This window comes from Thermobia domestica, chromosome 2 (genome assembly GCF_964235325.1).
Source record: "Thermobia domestica chromosome 2, izTheDome1.hap1.1, whole genome shotgun sequence".
NCBI lineage: Eukaryota > Metazoa > Arthropoda > Insecta > Zygentoma > Lepismatidae > Thermobia > Thermobia domestica.
In genome coordinates this window covers 189,709,201-189,725,090 of record NC_137455.1, presented here as the reverse complement: position 1 = coordinate 189,725,090, position 15,890 = coordinate 189,709,201, and the positions used below count along the sequence as shown (strand labels likewise).

Here is a 15,890-nt window from a genome sequence, read left to right as displayed (position 1 = left end):
AAAATGTTAATAAGCCAGGAGCTAACACAAATCAATGTATATTTTCTAACAGTCCAGTCATTATTAACTCCCAAACAACAGGATCACTTGTAATAAGTTAAAAAACACAAAATTTAATATATTTTATTACACAGTATCACCTGCTGTTTTAAAATCTAATTTTCGTCTAGACTGCAGGTAATGGAGACGTAAAGTTCATCAATGTAAAGCAAAAATACAAATGTATCAACTGAAATAACAGAGAATGTAAAATTAACTAGCACAATGTATCAATCTAAAGTTCTTGCATAATTCCATGGAAATCTAAGGATCATGCATTTCTTTTACAATAAATTCAGCCTTCCAACAAAGTGAAAAAGAATTAAGAATTACTGTAATGCCATAAATCTTAATATTTCATTATTTGGTTTGATTCCGTTTTTATCCCTTTTGAAATGGACTTCATGCCTGTTTGTTTTATAAATCTATCCTACCCAAATTTTCATATGATACCAAAATTGATGGAAACAAGGAGTACGTATTCTGATATGCGAAGATCGCACAAATAGATTAAGAAAGAACGTATTTGTAGCATAACAAAACAAAAATCGCCTTCTCACGTAATATTCAAATTGCAAAAATGCGTTCTCCATATTAATGATCTATAGCTACAAAATAATTTTTAATACTTCTTTGAACCTTAAGCCGCACTAAAGAGGATTGTTACTGAATGAAATACATTTCTGAAACGAAGTTCCATCGTGGTTACTCTTCTGCAGGGCCCGCCATAGAAGTTATTTTCGCAGAACATTATTTTAGTCACTTAATTTTATATTTGGTGGATGATAATCATATAAGTCAGAAATCTAAACCATGGAAGTTATTATTCCTTGCATGATAGATTAAAAAATAACTATCATCTAAACTGATGTGTTAAAACACAACAACAACAACAAAAACTTTTGATTTAGAGTGCCATAGAAATCTAAACCGTGGAAGTTGTTTCTTCTAAGGTAGATCAAATAATAATTATTATTTGAAACTGATGTGTTAAACACAAGAACAAACTCTTTGATTTAGATTGCTGGAATGCAAACATCGATTCTTATTGTAGCAGTTTCTGTTTTGCTAAAATGATACGCGCTATTAGCATTGCAGATAGGTTTGCATGCTAAGTGAGCAAGATGTGCGCTGTAAATATGGAGACACATATTTTAAGAGAAGGGGAAATGGGATACCCACACTTTACATACGATATTATTTATTATGAAGTGTGTTGATCATAAAATTCGAATATTAAATTTATGAATAACAGAATGATTTACATTGAAAATAGACACACTAACACTTTCTCATATACGCAAACAATCATATACTAGGAGGTTAAGAAGTCCGACCTTCTATTAATGTAGTTCAAGGAGGAAAAATATATATATGCTAGTTATTACTATACACATTCATAGTCGAAACGTTAGGAAAAAAAATGAATGGTCTTATTCCGATTCCATACGAGAGGAGAATACAGTTGAAGATAATATCCAACTGTAGCCATTATTTAGTAACTTGTATGTATTTTATAGTTTCATACTATATGCAGAAAATATTGGACCAACGGTACACAGTATTTATGTAATAATAAAAGATCATATATATACAAAATTATTCTGCAATAGTTCACATGGCTGTTCTATATGACAGAGCTGTGACTTAGAGATAATATCCAAGAATAGACATTATTTTTATCCTCTATGTATTTTAAATTTTCATCGTATATGCAGAAAATATTGGATTAACACTACACAACGCTTATGTGAATAAAAGATTATATAGAGAGAATTATTTTTTAATATTTTACATTTTAAAACAAATTAACTTTTCTATGTTTGACGTTTTCTCATTTTATATTACAACACTAACACATTGCTGTTTGTGAACATTGAAGAACTAAGGATTGACAGAAATGCGTCCTTAAATGATTTGTACCTATTACGTGCGAATAATCAGTATTACAACAGAATGGCACTTGTGTGTGTTCAGCAACATTCTCTGTTTAGTCATCTCAGTAGTACTAGAAGAGGGCAGTTTACTCAGTATTCAGGTATTAGAGGAGCAGATAAGCAAATAGAAATATGTGGGCAAAAGATCTCCATCGTCGATATCAAAAGGTGCAATATAAACAATTCCATTGAAAAGTGACTGTTTACCGCACTAGCACTTTGAAATCTGTTAACGTACAGAACATACCGCCACGACAGTAATCGATTCGAGATTAATTTTTTTTAAATATGTACTCAGGGAAAATGTATTACCAAAGACACAACTTATTCAAGCCCTGGAACCTTTCGTAAGATATAGTTCGTAACTTCGTCGGATTTCGTTTGATCACTAAAAAGTGTCCTTCCAAGATGAACTTTAATTTGGTGAGAAGGAAAGTCCACTGAAGCCAAATCATTGAGTAGGATGGCTGGCTAGAACGGTTGTTCGCTTCTCGCTATAAAACTTCGCACGAAGAGTGACGAATTAGTTTATGCGTTACAATGGTGCAAGAGACAACTCTGGTTCAATCAAAGGTGAGGTTTCTTCGAGTGTATGATTCCCGCAAAGGATTTACAACTTTTACGTAATAGTGTTGCTTCGCCGTCTGGCCAAGTGGAGCGTACCTACGCTGGATTTGTTTTCTAATTTAAGGAAACTGACCACAAGTTCTTTAAAAGTGGATCATCTTGAATGTCTACTAAATTCAGAATTCCAAAACCGTGACTTTTCCGGCTAATTTTCAAACTTCGTGATCTGTAATAAATATTGAAAAATTCGATAATTCTATCACTTATACCCTATTCAGTTTATATACTTCATACACATTATTCTTACGATCTGAAAAGAAAATGCTGAATTAGCAAGGTTTTTCTCGTTGCATTATGAAGTTTTTAAGAAATCAATCAACGATGCTCATTTAATACTTGTTAAGTATTTCTTTTAAGATGAAGCAGTAATTTTCTTGTTTAAACTCATATCAGTACATACAGCAAGTAGTAACAATAGAACACTCAACAACTTGTAAAACATTAAAAATCTAAGACTGATGGGGTTTCTTTTCAATGTTAAAATATCTTAAATAAAATGATAAAAATCTAACATTAACGTAGTTTCTTTTGAGCTGAAACAGTATTCTCTTGAACATGTTTTTCCCCAGCCTGCTCCAGTAATTTTATTCTTTAATTTCAACCGTGCTCTAATTGCCTTCCAAGTGGTATTTAATTCCTCTTGTTTTTCCTTTTTCATTCCCAGAGGTTCCCTTCACCGTGAGGATACTTTTGTATACAATTATTTCATCAACTTTACCATATTGAGAGACGTCTGGATGGACATGTCGTTAAGCTATAATAGATTCTAGATCATTTTCAAAGAGGGACTAATTTTTTTTTACTGAGGATTCATTTCGAACAGTTGAATTCTCAAGAAACATACTGGAATCTTGTAAATTTCAAAAACACAGCATCGTCTGAATCCAATCTTTTCTAATTGAAAATCCGTGTTTTTGTTGGAATTCCCTACTTTGACAAATTTCAAAAGCCATTTAATTGATCTGCTTCTCAGGAAGAAATTACTTCGTAGAAATAAATTACTTCAAAGCTAGAGTCACTCAATAATTGCTTATTCCAAAATTAAACGTGACTGATGGTGCTAAGTGTCACTTCTTTATAATCTTCTTACATAAAGGACATCAAATTAGTTTTCCGAATTCAGGAATTAAGAAGTCTATGCGATCACATCTCAAAGAAATTACGTTTACGACATTTAACTTTTACATGCTGATTTTGCTTCAAATCTTATTTGAATATCCTTCACTGGTAATATATTTGTATTATTTTTAACATATACATATAGCATCTCTGAAGGATTTTTAACGACTTTTATAAATTCTCCCTCCAGAAACAGCCTGCCAATATTTCTCAGCATTAAATACATTTTAATATACAAAATGGCATCAAAGGCTCGCTTATCGGAAAGGAATAAAAAAAGACCGATTCCGCAGCCACTGAAGGAATAACAATTTAGTAGGAAGCACACCATTTTTCAGCAAGAGCTCAAAACGAATAACTTATTGCTCTCAGGTGGGTGAATTTAGTTATTCAATTAGAGTTCAGTTATTCAATAGGTTAATTTACTTATTCAAATAGGGTATCATGAAGATTCAAATGTATCTTTCAATTACTTTTATATTCTCAACCTATCTGATAGAACAAATTTTCAGAAGAAATATATATGAATCTGTCATATAGGCAGGGGTGTAGCCAGCAGGTTAATGTAGGGGGGGCCCGTCGTTTTTCAAGGGAGGCCAAGCCCAAAAAAATGTGTTGCAGCTGGTGTTTTTTAGGCCTGAAAAAAACTGGAAAATTTTGGTTTCCTTCCGAAAAACTAAAAGCACTGCTTTTAAAGATTATTATTATTATTATTATTATTATTATTATTATTATTATTATTATACTTTTTCTCCATGAATTATATTCCAGATGGTTTTTATTATATTTAACTCAGAACTACTGTCCCGGACCAAATGTTATACCTTTGTGCGTAACTATTTCAGTTTAAGCCTTTGTACACAGAACCTATCTACATAAGATTGATTTTCTTTAAAATTGCACTTAATTTCTTAAAGATTTCCTAACAAAAATATTTATTTATTATTCGTGACTGAACAAACATTTATTTTATTAACAGCTATATCTTACTTCCTGTTTTACACCAAGTAGCATTTTTAAGAAAGCGAATGAAATCCAGACTGAAAAATTGAATAAAAACTTTGTTTTTCATCAAATTTTCCATATGATAAAAAATATGTTTTTTAAAACACGAGATAGAGCATATAAAAATATAATGTACTGTACTTACAAATTAATTTAGTACCCATGTTTTATGGTAGTATTTATAGTACCTTGTTAAAACGTTTGTCATCAAACTGTCAAATATAAATCGCAGTAAATTGTGTAATCTGCTGTCACAAAAAAAGTATACCATGCTACTTTACGATCGGTATAAGGAAAAGATACCATCAGCGGCGTAGCGAGCATTACAAGATTGGGGGGGGGGGGATGAAACTTGACATTGCCAAGTCTTGATTCTAAAAATTGCTAAGTTTTATTAAAAAATAAAAAGTGTTTTGAAAATCTTAGTCTCACTTGTACCAACCCTGTGGAAATCTATTACAGCAACCTTATTTTCATATTCGTCCCATTCCATGCCTCGTCTGAGGTACGAATACGAACAGCCCTTGTTCCACTTTGGAGTGCAATTTTACACCTTAACTCAGGATCATTATTACCATGCACGATGCACAACTGCTAATTTGACAACTTATGGCTAGGTTAGATAATCCGCGTCACCCAATCCTCACGAGAACCTCTAAAGCTATAATCTGTTGTAGAAATGCATTAAAAAACGTAGAATAAGGTAGGCTATATTTACTGCTTATTATATAGGGACATATAATTTTCATAAACATTCAATTGAGGGGTTCAGTGAGAGACCAGGCTAACCTGCACACAAATACCTCCTTAGCTCATCTACGTACTTCATATTTTAAGGACGTTTGCTAAAACGCCGGATCTTGTTGGGTAGGGTGCGGAAAAAGGCTCTGGCAGAGAAGTGGGAGAAAGCCTGAGAGAATGTCTTTGTAGAATGATTTTCTTCACCAAAATGAATAATGTATGTCGTTAGAGAAGATGAAAATGCACTATAATTCGTATTATAATATGAGATTTGATTCTACAAAAAATTCATTATTTATTATCGAATTGAAATAGTGAAATTTATTGTGAAAAACAATGTGCGAAATCCTTGAGGAACAGGGGAATTCCCCCACTGAATATTTTTGGACAAAACTCCCTCACTAAATCTTTGCTTGGGGGGGATAATACACTAAAATGTCATAAGTTTCCAAAGTAATTACCGTAATTCATATGTAATCAACGTGTATTTCATATTTAATTATTAGATGAACTAGTGATCAGCGGTATACTAGTATAATTCCTAACTTTGTATAATTTACTACTTCTGGATGCCTAAATACGTGAACTTTCTATATCGAAACTTTAAAGCATAAAAGTGCGCAAAGTTTTTTTTTTAACTTCACTCCTCGTCTTCTCTCACTTCGATTTCATGATTTCGCACTCTGATGAAATATATTAAATACCGGCAGAAAAAATACTAATATATAACCTCCCTTTTAGGCACGTGCCTCGCTTCCTCCCCCATAGTTGCGGCCCTGTGAGCTACATATGTAATGCTTTGACTTAAGAAAGAAAGAATTGCAATTTTTGTTTTACTTTCGAAAGAAGGAATTACAGGATTAAAAATAAGGTAGGAAAGGCAACATATTTGTATGAAAATGAAGTGAAACAGACACCGGTCTATATTTACACCCAGCAGACGTTTTGAACGCCATAATGTGACTTTTGAAATCTTGGACTTAGGTTCACAGTGGAAGCGACGAAATGACTTGACTCTAGTGCCGTGCCATGTGGTTCGGATTCCACGTTAATCAGTAGGTCCACGTCTCATATAGCCTCGCTGCTGAAAGGGACGCTAAACTAAAATCACTTCACTTCACTTCTAGTGCCGTGCCGTGGTAAGTCAGCGCCCGGGGAGAGTATACGACGGTGCCGCTGTACATATGGGTGAGATCGAAAGACCAGCCGCGAAGCACCACCATGCTTGGCGCGAAGCGGTAGAAAATTTTCAAAATTAAACCCTGCTTTCTCTTGATTTTAAGCACTTTTAATTACTTTTTTCCTTGCATTTTATACATGTGTACGCACATGCATTTTTCTCCCGAAGTTTGTGCCCCTTTACATCTGCACCCGGGGTGGTCGCCCCACCCCAAGGCACGGCACTGCTTGACATCCATTGTAGCTTTTCTCCCTACCGAACAACACCCCCAAAAATCTAATGTGATACCATTCCCAAAACATATTTTGTTCAATTTTCTCTACTCGAAAAGCCATGTAAATAGAGTCTTACTGCAAAACAACTGAAATAATCTATTGTTTTCCTCCGTATTAATATGATCACTTTTTGTTCAAAGGGAAAGGTCTATTCACACACAAAGCAGACCCGGTTACATAATATATTCACTCTGGTATCAAAATCTAGTTCCCTTTGATATTTTACTATTAGGAAAAAACTCCTAAATTTGTCAAATTAGATACTATACATAGTAAAAAGTTTATACTAACCAGTCACTGACTTGTTCTTATTTTATTAATAGGCCTATTAGTTCTTATTATTCTCCACAATCTGCGTGTTGTCTTGTATACGCTCTTGTATCAAATGCTTTTGCGTCTAATGCTCTACCTGCAACCGAAACGCTTTTTCTGTTTGTCTTTGTTTTAATTTTGCACGCCACCTCTATTCAGCTTTTGTCAGTGGTAAAATTTCCCGATTTTTCATTAAAGATTCTTCAAAATGTTTAGGAATATCAAATGAACAAAAGTGAAGTGTGATCACTTGCAGAGTCGGATTTAGGTTTAGTGGGGCCCTAAGCTGTTGAAGGTAATGGGGCCCTTTACGTGTCCAGTGAACGTAGGCACCCTGTATACAGAAATGGATAAACTAATGATATTTTAGGAAGCAACCTAGCAGAAGGGGCACCATCACTTACATCATAGTAGCGTACACAACAGTAAGCACTGTTGCTACGTCCTACGTATATGTAAATTTTATTTTATTGATTGATTTTCTTATACATTGGAAATGGATATCCAGTTTTCTTCAGGTTTCCGGGGCCTACAAGACAGTGGGGGCCTAAGCTACAGCTTGTTTAACTTGTAAGTAAATCCGGCACTGATCACTTGCAACAAGTAAAGAAGTTTTCAACGAATACCGGTATATCAATTTATTTCAAGATAGGAAACTACACAAAATTTATGCCAAGTGTATAAAAGAACTGATCATGATTTGCAGCACGAACAAACCGGCATTCTTCAAATTGCCAACTAGGTATTTTAATTTGCCAACTTGTTAAGAAATTGAGAACTTTTTTGGGGGGGAGCTCCACCCTTACCCCTCTTAACGACGCCCCTGGATACCACACTATTTTTCGATCGGTATGGTAAAATTGTATTTTCCATAATATTTTACCGAAAATTATCAATTATATGTTAACTTTGTTATTTTTAAATGACTGAAGCGAGGTAATCTTACGATGATGTTTTATAAGCTGGTCATTTGGGGGGGCCGGGCCCCGGTGGCCCCCCCGTGGCTACACCCCTGCATATAGGTATACTGCGACCGTCTAGTTGGGAAATCACTGAAATAATAACGCAAAGGCCTCAAAAACTCTTTAACTTTCTACATGAACAAGTTGTGTGTTGTTGTGTAGCTGCCGTGTACAAAGTGAAAAGAACACGTGCCTGTATCTGTTAGAATTCTGCATTTTTGATTCAATGATGATGATTCTATTACTCACTTGAAATCACTTAACAAGTTAATGCTAGCATTTGGCGATCAGTTGCAATCTGAATTTTACATTTTGCTACGATGCCTAATTTAAGAATACCTTCATGGAAGGCTTTCAAAAGATCACATGCACTTGAATGGCCCAAAAATACTTATGTTAAGTAACAAGATTTTATTTCCTGAACTGAAGTATTACTGTGTTAAATTAGACTACTCATATCCTTATTTGATTCATTTTATTCGAACTTTTATCAACAAATAAAACGTAAGTATTCATTGTACGACTTCTTTAACTAGACGATGTTGGAAAAAAGGATTAAGTCCATAAGTTATCTGTACAAAAGTTTTGTGTTTTCGCATGTGAAATTTTCTGCTACTACCATGTAATGTCTCTGACACAATTTTGTACTGAAAAATGCTACATAATGTCATTTATTTTCCACAAGACTTGTTTTTAACACATCTTCTGAAATGACAAAATAACTTCAGTAGTATTTTTCCGTGGCCTGAAGCTTTACTCTTTTCCGTCTTTATCATGATATTTTCAATACCTAACACAGTCACAGGCCGAACAAGTCCCTGATTCATGCGGATTTTCGCAGTTTCCATTCGAGTTTTCTTTATTGAAAAATTTTCAGAAATATTCATTCTACCTCTTGTTTATCTTCTCACTTGTTAGAATGTTATTATCTTCATCCTTGATGCAGTAAATACGGCGAAAAATATTTATTTTGTCTCTTTCTTACGTTCGAAAGCTTCCAAATCTTTACTTCCTCTTTTGTTTCCAGGTTGGTTATAACTTACCATAAGTCTTGTCTTTCGCTACACTAACTGGTTTCTTGCTATTCTTCTTCACTTCGTTGTAATCCTTTAGGCCTTGTTGCTATCCAGAATTCTCCCAGTTTTTGTATAATTCCCGTTTCTCCTTCAAATGTGCTTGAATGTCTATTTCAGCACCAAATTTATTTATCAATAAGGCTTCTACCTTTTGTTTCTCCCAATCTTTTCTTGCTGTTCTTTTGAGCACTACTGATACCCTGGTTCTCTTGCTCTTCTATGTGGAGCTGCTTCGTGGCTAAGCGGTTAGCATACGCGCCTTTATCGTAGGAGACCCGAGTTCGATTCCCGGTGGGAGCTCATGTGGTTTGGATTCCACGTTAATAAGTAGCTTCACGTCTCACAGGCTCGCTGCTGAACGGGACGTTAAACTCAAAGTCAACTCAACTCCCCTTCTATGTGCACATTTTTTCCCTTTATTTGCAGTGCTTGCAGTGTGATAATTTCCTTTCGAGTGTTTTCAGCACTCGTCGCATCTACTTTCCACCACTTCGTTCGAGCAAAAGCATTGTCTTCTTCTTTTTCTTTGATGTAAATATAGGCTATTACCAGCAGGTGTTAGTCAATTAGACTCTTACGTGGTATTCTTTGCCCACGTTTCTTCCCGCCATAAAATAATGTCGATCTGAGGTTTTGACGTGCCAATCTTATATGCAATAATCTCTTTGTTTCTTCTTATAAAGGGTTCACGGAGGCTGAATAGTGGAACACTTACCTCTGTATATAGCTTTATTTTCCTTTGATCAGTGGAGCTTAGTTTCGCCATTTTTCCAGCGTGTGTGATGTGCACCAATAAAGTCAAATTGAGAGGAGATTTGTTCCCCCTTAGCATTCTTTGTTTCTTTTACTTGTTGTTTTAGTTTCTATTTTTTAGTTGTTGTTGTTATTGTTATTTTTATAGTATTTTTTTATTCTTCATTTTATTTTTGGGTTGGTACCACAGTTTCTAGTTTCTCACAGATTGTGTTTCTTCCCTTGTTCTTTTTGGGTATTTTGTTTTCGTTTTCCTTCGTTCTTTTGTTTACACCTTCGTCGTCTTGTTTCTTTTTTACTCCGTTTTCATTTTTCGTTTCGTATAATATTTATTATCCGTTTCTTTTGGTTCTGATTTTCCATTTTTTGTTGGGGTCTTCCTTTGGTTGGTTTGTAGTTTGTCTCAATTTGCGGTTTTCAGTTTGGTTTAAAGGCCTGTGGCTCTGATTTTTCCTTTTATTCTTTCCATGGTTTTCCAGTATTTCCTTTTTCTGTTTTCTTGCTTTTTTGTTTTCTGGGGTCCTCTTTTCGTTCTCTTTTTTCGTTTTCCCTTTTCCACTTTGTTTCTTTCCTTTTTATTGCCCTTCTTTTTTGCCATCTCTTTTCTTTTTCGTTTTCATTTTGTTCTATTTTCTTTTCTCTTTCGTTTTTCTTTTTTTCTTTTCGTTCTCCGTTTTCTTGTTTTCTGTTCTTGGTGTGTTAGTGTCTGTTCTTTTTTGTGTGTTTTTCTTCTGTGTGGTTATTCGTTTCTGAGTGTTTTTTTTTATTGGTTTGTCATATGTTGCTTTTGTGAGGTATTGTTTTACGTTTTTGGGTCTCCTGTATGCTATCATTGGGGTTCCTTGGGGCATTTTTGCCACCAGTCTTCAGTTTTGTATTCCATTTTTCCTCTTTCCCAGGATTCTTTGATAATTGTTTAGTATTTTTTCATAGTTTGGGTGGTAAAGTAGTGGGAATATTAGTCTGTCTGTCCCCTGTTTTTTCTTTTTCTTGTTTTCTTCTGTTAGCAGGTTCTCTATTTTGATTCTGACAAGCGCTTTTTGTAGCTTCTTGTTACAAAGGTTCTACCTAGTAGTTTTAATCTGTTTTTCAGTCTTTGTTTTCAATGATTCTCGTTAGTTGTAGTCCTTGGCGTGTTATTAGTGAGTTTTTCAGTGTCGAGGGGTGTGCTAAGTTCGCTCTCAAGAATTCTTGTTTGTGGGTTTGTAGTAGATGCCTGTCTCTAGACTGCCGCATGGTCTTTTCACTATTATTACATCCAGGAAGTTTATTCGAGCTTCGTCTGTTTCCATGGTGAATTCTAGTCCTCGTTTGTTTCTTTGTAGGTTTTCAATGTGTTTCTAGTTATTGATTGGTGCCTGGAAATATTCTCACGATATCATCTACAAATCTATATCTGTGTAAAGGTTTTATGGGGCCCGTTTCCGTCTGGGTTAGCTCCATGTGAAGATAGATGTTCGCAGAGGCCACCGACACCGAGGCTCCCGTGGATGTGCCTTTGCGTTGGAGAAATATTTTGTCACCAAATCTGATGTAGTTGTTGCACATCAGAATTTCCAGTCCTCTCTTCACTAGAGCAGGAGCTGGTCGCTCCAGTGTTTCTCCTTCGGATTTTTTTTTTTTTTTTTTTTTAGCCAGTCATATCTCGAAGTGTAATAGTGTGATACAAGTTCTATGTCTTTTGCTTTCTATGCTCGGGTATAGTTTTTTTTATGTCTGTGGTGTATTGGAGGTTCTATGGATTCGTTTTCCTGATTTTTCTGATTCTCTGGAGGAAATCCGTGGTGTCTTTTGGCCATTCCGGCAGTGTTGGTAGGAGTTTCATAAGAAAATGTGTTAAGTATTTGTCTAGGTTTTTGTGGGGCTGTTGCAGGCTGATACTATTGGTCTCCCTGGGGGGAGATTCGTTTCTGGTCTTGGTTGTTTATGTATTTTTGGTAGTAGGTAGAAGCTCGGTAGGTTTGACCTTCTGTTTATTAGTCTTCCTGCATTGAAGTGTTTTAGTGCTCCTGCTTTAATTAGCAGGTTCTCAAAGAAGGTTATCTTGTTTTCTATCATTTTGATGATTGCTTGTTTTGATTGTTTTATTTTTCTGAACGTGGTTTCATCTTCCAATTAGAGGAGTGCTTCTTTTTCATAGTCTTTTGTGTTCATTATTACTAGGCCTCCTGGTTTATCAGTAGGTCTTATAATTATATACTTTTGTGATTTAAGTTGGTACAGTTAAACTATGCACTTTACGCCATAGGTCCATATGAGGAATCACCTCCTAGTTTGTGGATATAGTTGATTAGCACCCTGTATATAATATATATATATATATATATATATATATATATATATATATATATATATATATATATATATATTGCATTTTTGTATCGACTACACTAATATATTCAAATTTTCCTTTTTTACGTAACGACTACCACGGTTCAAGACGGTGCACTTACATTATTAAGCAAATTAAAGAGAAATGATGAATTGTGACGAAAGAGGTACATCATATTATAGTGGGCCCCTCTATCGTATAAATAATTAGAAATTTCAGGTTTGAATGATAATTATCATCTAGAAATCCTGCTGCAGTGTAAACTGCAATGTCGTGCATATTAGCAGCTATTACATTGATTACGTTCGATGGTAGTGCGGTGGAATATATTAAGTACGGAAAACTTCAATGTGTTCTAGTAGAAAGGGATTAGCCTGTGTATTTTTATTTTTCCTCAAAAGTGCTTCTTACTTGTGATAATCAATCGAATGATAAAATATTGTAAGATAAAAATGTGAGTTGATACTAACAATAACTGATTTGCTACTGGAATAGGGAAAAAATATACACAGAAATTATTTGTTGTGAAAGTGTTTTGAAGCTACGTGAAAAAATAAATAAATAAATAAAACTGTGCCCTAGTTTCGCGATTCAAAATTCACCGATGTGTTTGAAAGGTAATAATAAAGAACGGGAACAATATGTACGAGTATTGTTGGTAGTGATATTAGTTGGGGGGAAGAGAAGGATGACGGAATGCCCATTTTAAGGTCAAGAACAGTAGCTGATTTGGTAGGAATGAATTTTGCAATAGAGACGACACTGCTGTAGTATCTCTCATCAACTCTTTTCTGGTATTTGCACACCACGGAAAACATTAGTGTATGATGTAGAGATATGTTCTTGCAAGGCAATGAGTAGTGCGAAGTGTAATTTGTAGATAGTGCTTTTTTTCTTTATGACTCTATTGTAAATTCAGATGTGTGCGTGAACACTGCCAATGAGTTCCTGAGTATGTTCGGAGAAGATCAAAGCTATTGTTCTTTCCTAAAGGACGGAGCAAAATTCTAAATATCAAAAATGAAGAACAAGATGACCCACGTATTCATCCAAGATCAACTGATATCAAAAGATCTTCACCTGCCCCCTCACCTGGTTTTAGTGCACCAGATTCTTATTTATCTAGAGATATGGTGCACCACAACTACAAAACATTCCGAATTTATGATAAAGCATAATCAGAAGCGTGGGGAATAAACCAGCTAAGACAGTGAGAAAAGTGATGAACAACATGGGAGGCACGACAAATTTTTGTTAAAGATAATGGACGCCATTTTTAACATTCTGTAAAATTAATGTAGAACTTTTGTAGCTAAAATATAATGTACTTCACGTAAGATTTGCGAGTGAATTTAGGTTACCTGACATTAGTTACTTACTTAAAATATTAGTCTGCCCTTCTGTAAAATAAAAGAAATTACAATTTATTTACTAAACGCGTTTTTCTATTCGGTACGTTTGAAAGCTCGGAAGCAGCTCCTTCGGTATACTATTAAATATCTTGAATAAGAATAGCAAGACAGTAATGATTTTTCCGTAAGGATTATTATTTCATAATTACTACTAAGTAAATAAGTTTTCAGTTATAGGTAAAAGACTGTTTGCTTGTAAATTACATATCTTTTTTAAATCTGGACATAATCTTTTCTACTTTTAGAGAATCGGTTTTTGTCTCTGAGTCCATAACGCTCAGAAATACGTCTTCGGAGGTGTTACGAATACAATTTTTCGAGACTGGAATTTTTATTCAATTTTACTAAATTTTCTACTAATTCTTAGAACAAACGTACGTTTCTGTTTACTTCATTTATTATACTGTTGTTTGCTAGTTTTAAATGCAAACTACAATTAGCATATAACACCTTAAGAATTCATAATGCATACAACGTTTAGATCAATTTCGATAATTGTATTTTGAGATTTAGTAAGTTCTTACGTTTTGTGAAAGTCATGATTTTAAATTTACTAATACTTATATCTAGTAAATTATTTTGGTACAACTTAACTACTGCACTCGTATCTTACTACAGTTCATTACTGTCATTTATGAATTTAATACATTTAAGAGGTTATAGCTCATTACTATATAATAATTTATTAGATTCTTTTATGCATTAAGAAAAACTATTTAGATCCAAGATTTGGACCTTGTGAAATTCCAGATTGTTGAAAGAATTCGGCCAATGTACACCCTTTACCTGCTTCCAGTATCCTCAAATACGATCCAGCCTGAATAATTTTGCAAACTAATTAAATTAATAAAACCTGTCTAGTAATATTTTTGATCTATCCTATCGAATGTATTCAGAAAATATCTTAAAATAACATCGAGTTAACACCCTTGATCTAATATAATTGCTACAACATTGTTAACGATATGCGTCCAACACGTTCATAAAGGACCGATTCAGACACTTTGCAAAACTCCTTAGGATTGATAGAGATCTCTATTTTTAATGTCATTACCATTATTAGACTTATGTAATTTACAAATTGTAATTAAAGTTTAAATATACTAAACAAAGAAGTAAAAAGCTGTTCTTCTCATTTTGTTATTATATTACCCGAAAAAAAAACAGAATCTAAAGTTCTGTTTTCTTCTTATCTTGTTATTGCCATTCTTATTTTTGCCACTTTCATTTCGGGAAGCATAAGTTTACCTAGTTTGTCTCAAGAACTGTTCGCATTACTACTACTATATGCACTGCCTTTATTATTTTAAATTGATCAAAAATAGGAAGCAAATAAGTTCGTAAAATATCTATTATTTCCAATTCTTGATTATTATGTTATCATGTTAAATAAGATTTCGGGGTTTGTTTCTAGTAAAAGGCGACAGTTGAAACAAATTGCAGTCTATTCTCTGTATATACTACGAAGTTTTTAAGCAATAATTTTTTTATTAAAAAACTATCTTTCTTATTTTAAATTCTTGATAGTGATAAACTGTGTTCCCTTTCTTTTCTTTAACTACAATTTTTTCCTAGTTGTATATGTAGGTAATCCAAAATAAAGAGATACTTCTTTACTGTTAAAATGAGGACAAACATATGATCTTGAAGATATCTAAAGGATACAGGACAGATATCTAAGGGAGTTAATCTTCAAGGATTAAGATTAGGAATTAGACTTCTGGGCTTTCAGCACCTATCGTCAGGTTAGCACGTCACGAAAGAGTTATCACGTCCCTCGGTGATCACACTTCCGGGAAAATTAGGAGAAAGAAAGAAAGAGGAAGGAAGGAGGTGCCATGGGATTACAGGATCTGGGCTGAACATTGACCAACTTAGAATTCTATTCCGTACTGAATAATGATAGAAAAGAACACTTTGGTACAAATTTACTGGATGCTCTCTACTTCCAATGAGAAGAAAAATTAAGATATATATCTCGATGCTCTCAGAAACCATAGTAACCTCATCTCCAGTCCAGTCTTCGAACAAGGAGGATAGTTACATACATGAAATGAACATAACGAAAGAGAGACAACGAAATAAATAAGAGAATTATTACAGGACTTAGAGAATTGAAT

At 34.1% G+C, this 15,890-nt stretch overlaps 1 protein-coding gene across 5 annotated transcripts in view; it reads right to left on the bottom strand.

Moving 5' to 3' along the window:
• The window catches only part of LOC145678325 (uncharacterized), a 57,686-nt gene that overhangs the window by 10,504 nt on the left and 31,292 nt on the right, over positions 1–15,890 (bottom strand). Inside the window, exon 3 of one of the 5 annotated variants that reach the window (XM_081748341.1) lies at positions 5–2,769. The exons of the other annotated variants lie outside the window; for them this stretch is intronic. Coding sequence (XP_081604467.1) covers positions 2,658–2,769 — 112 coding nt within the window. The 3' untranslated portion in view covers positions 5–2,657. Of the gene's footprint in view, positions 1–4; positions 2,770–15,890 lie in introns of those variants that run through there. 5 annotated transcript variants of the gene reach the window in all.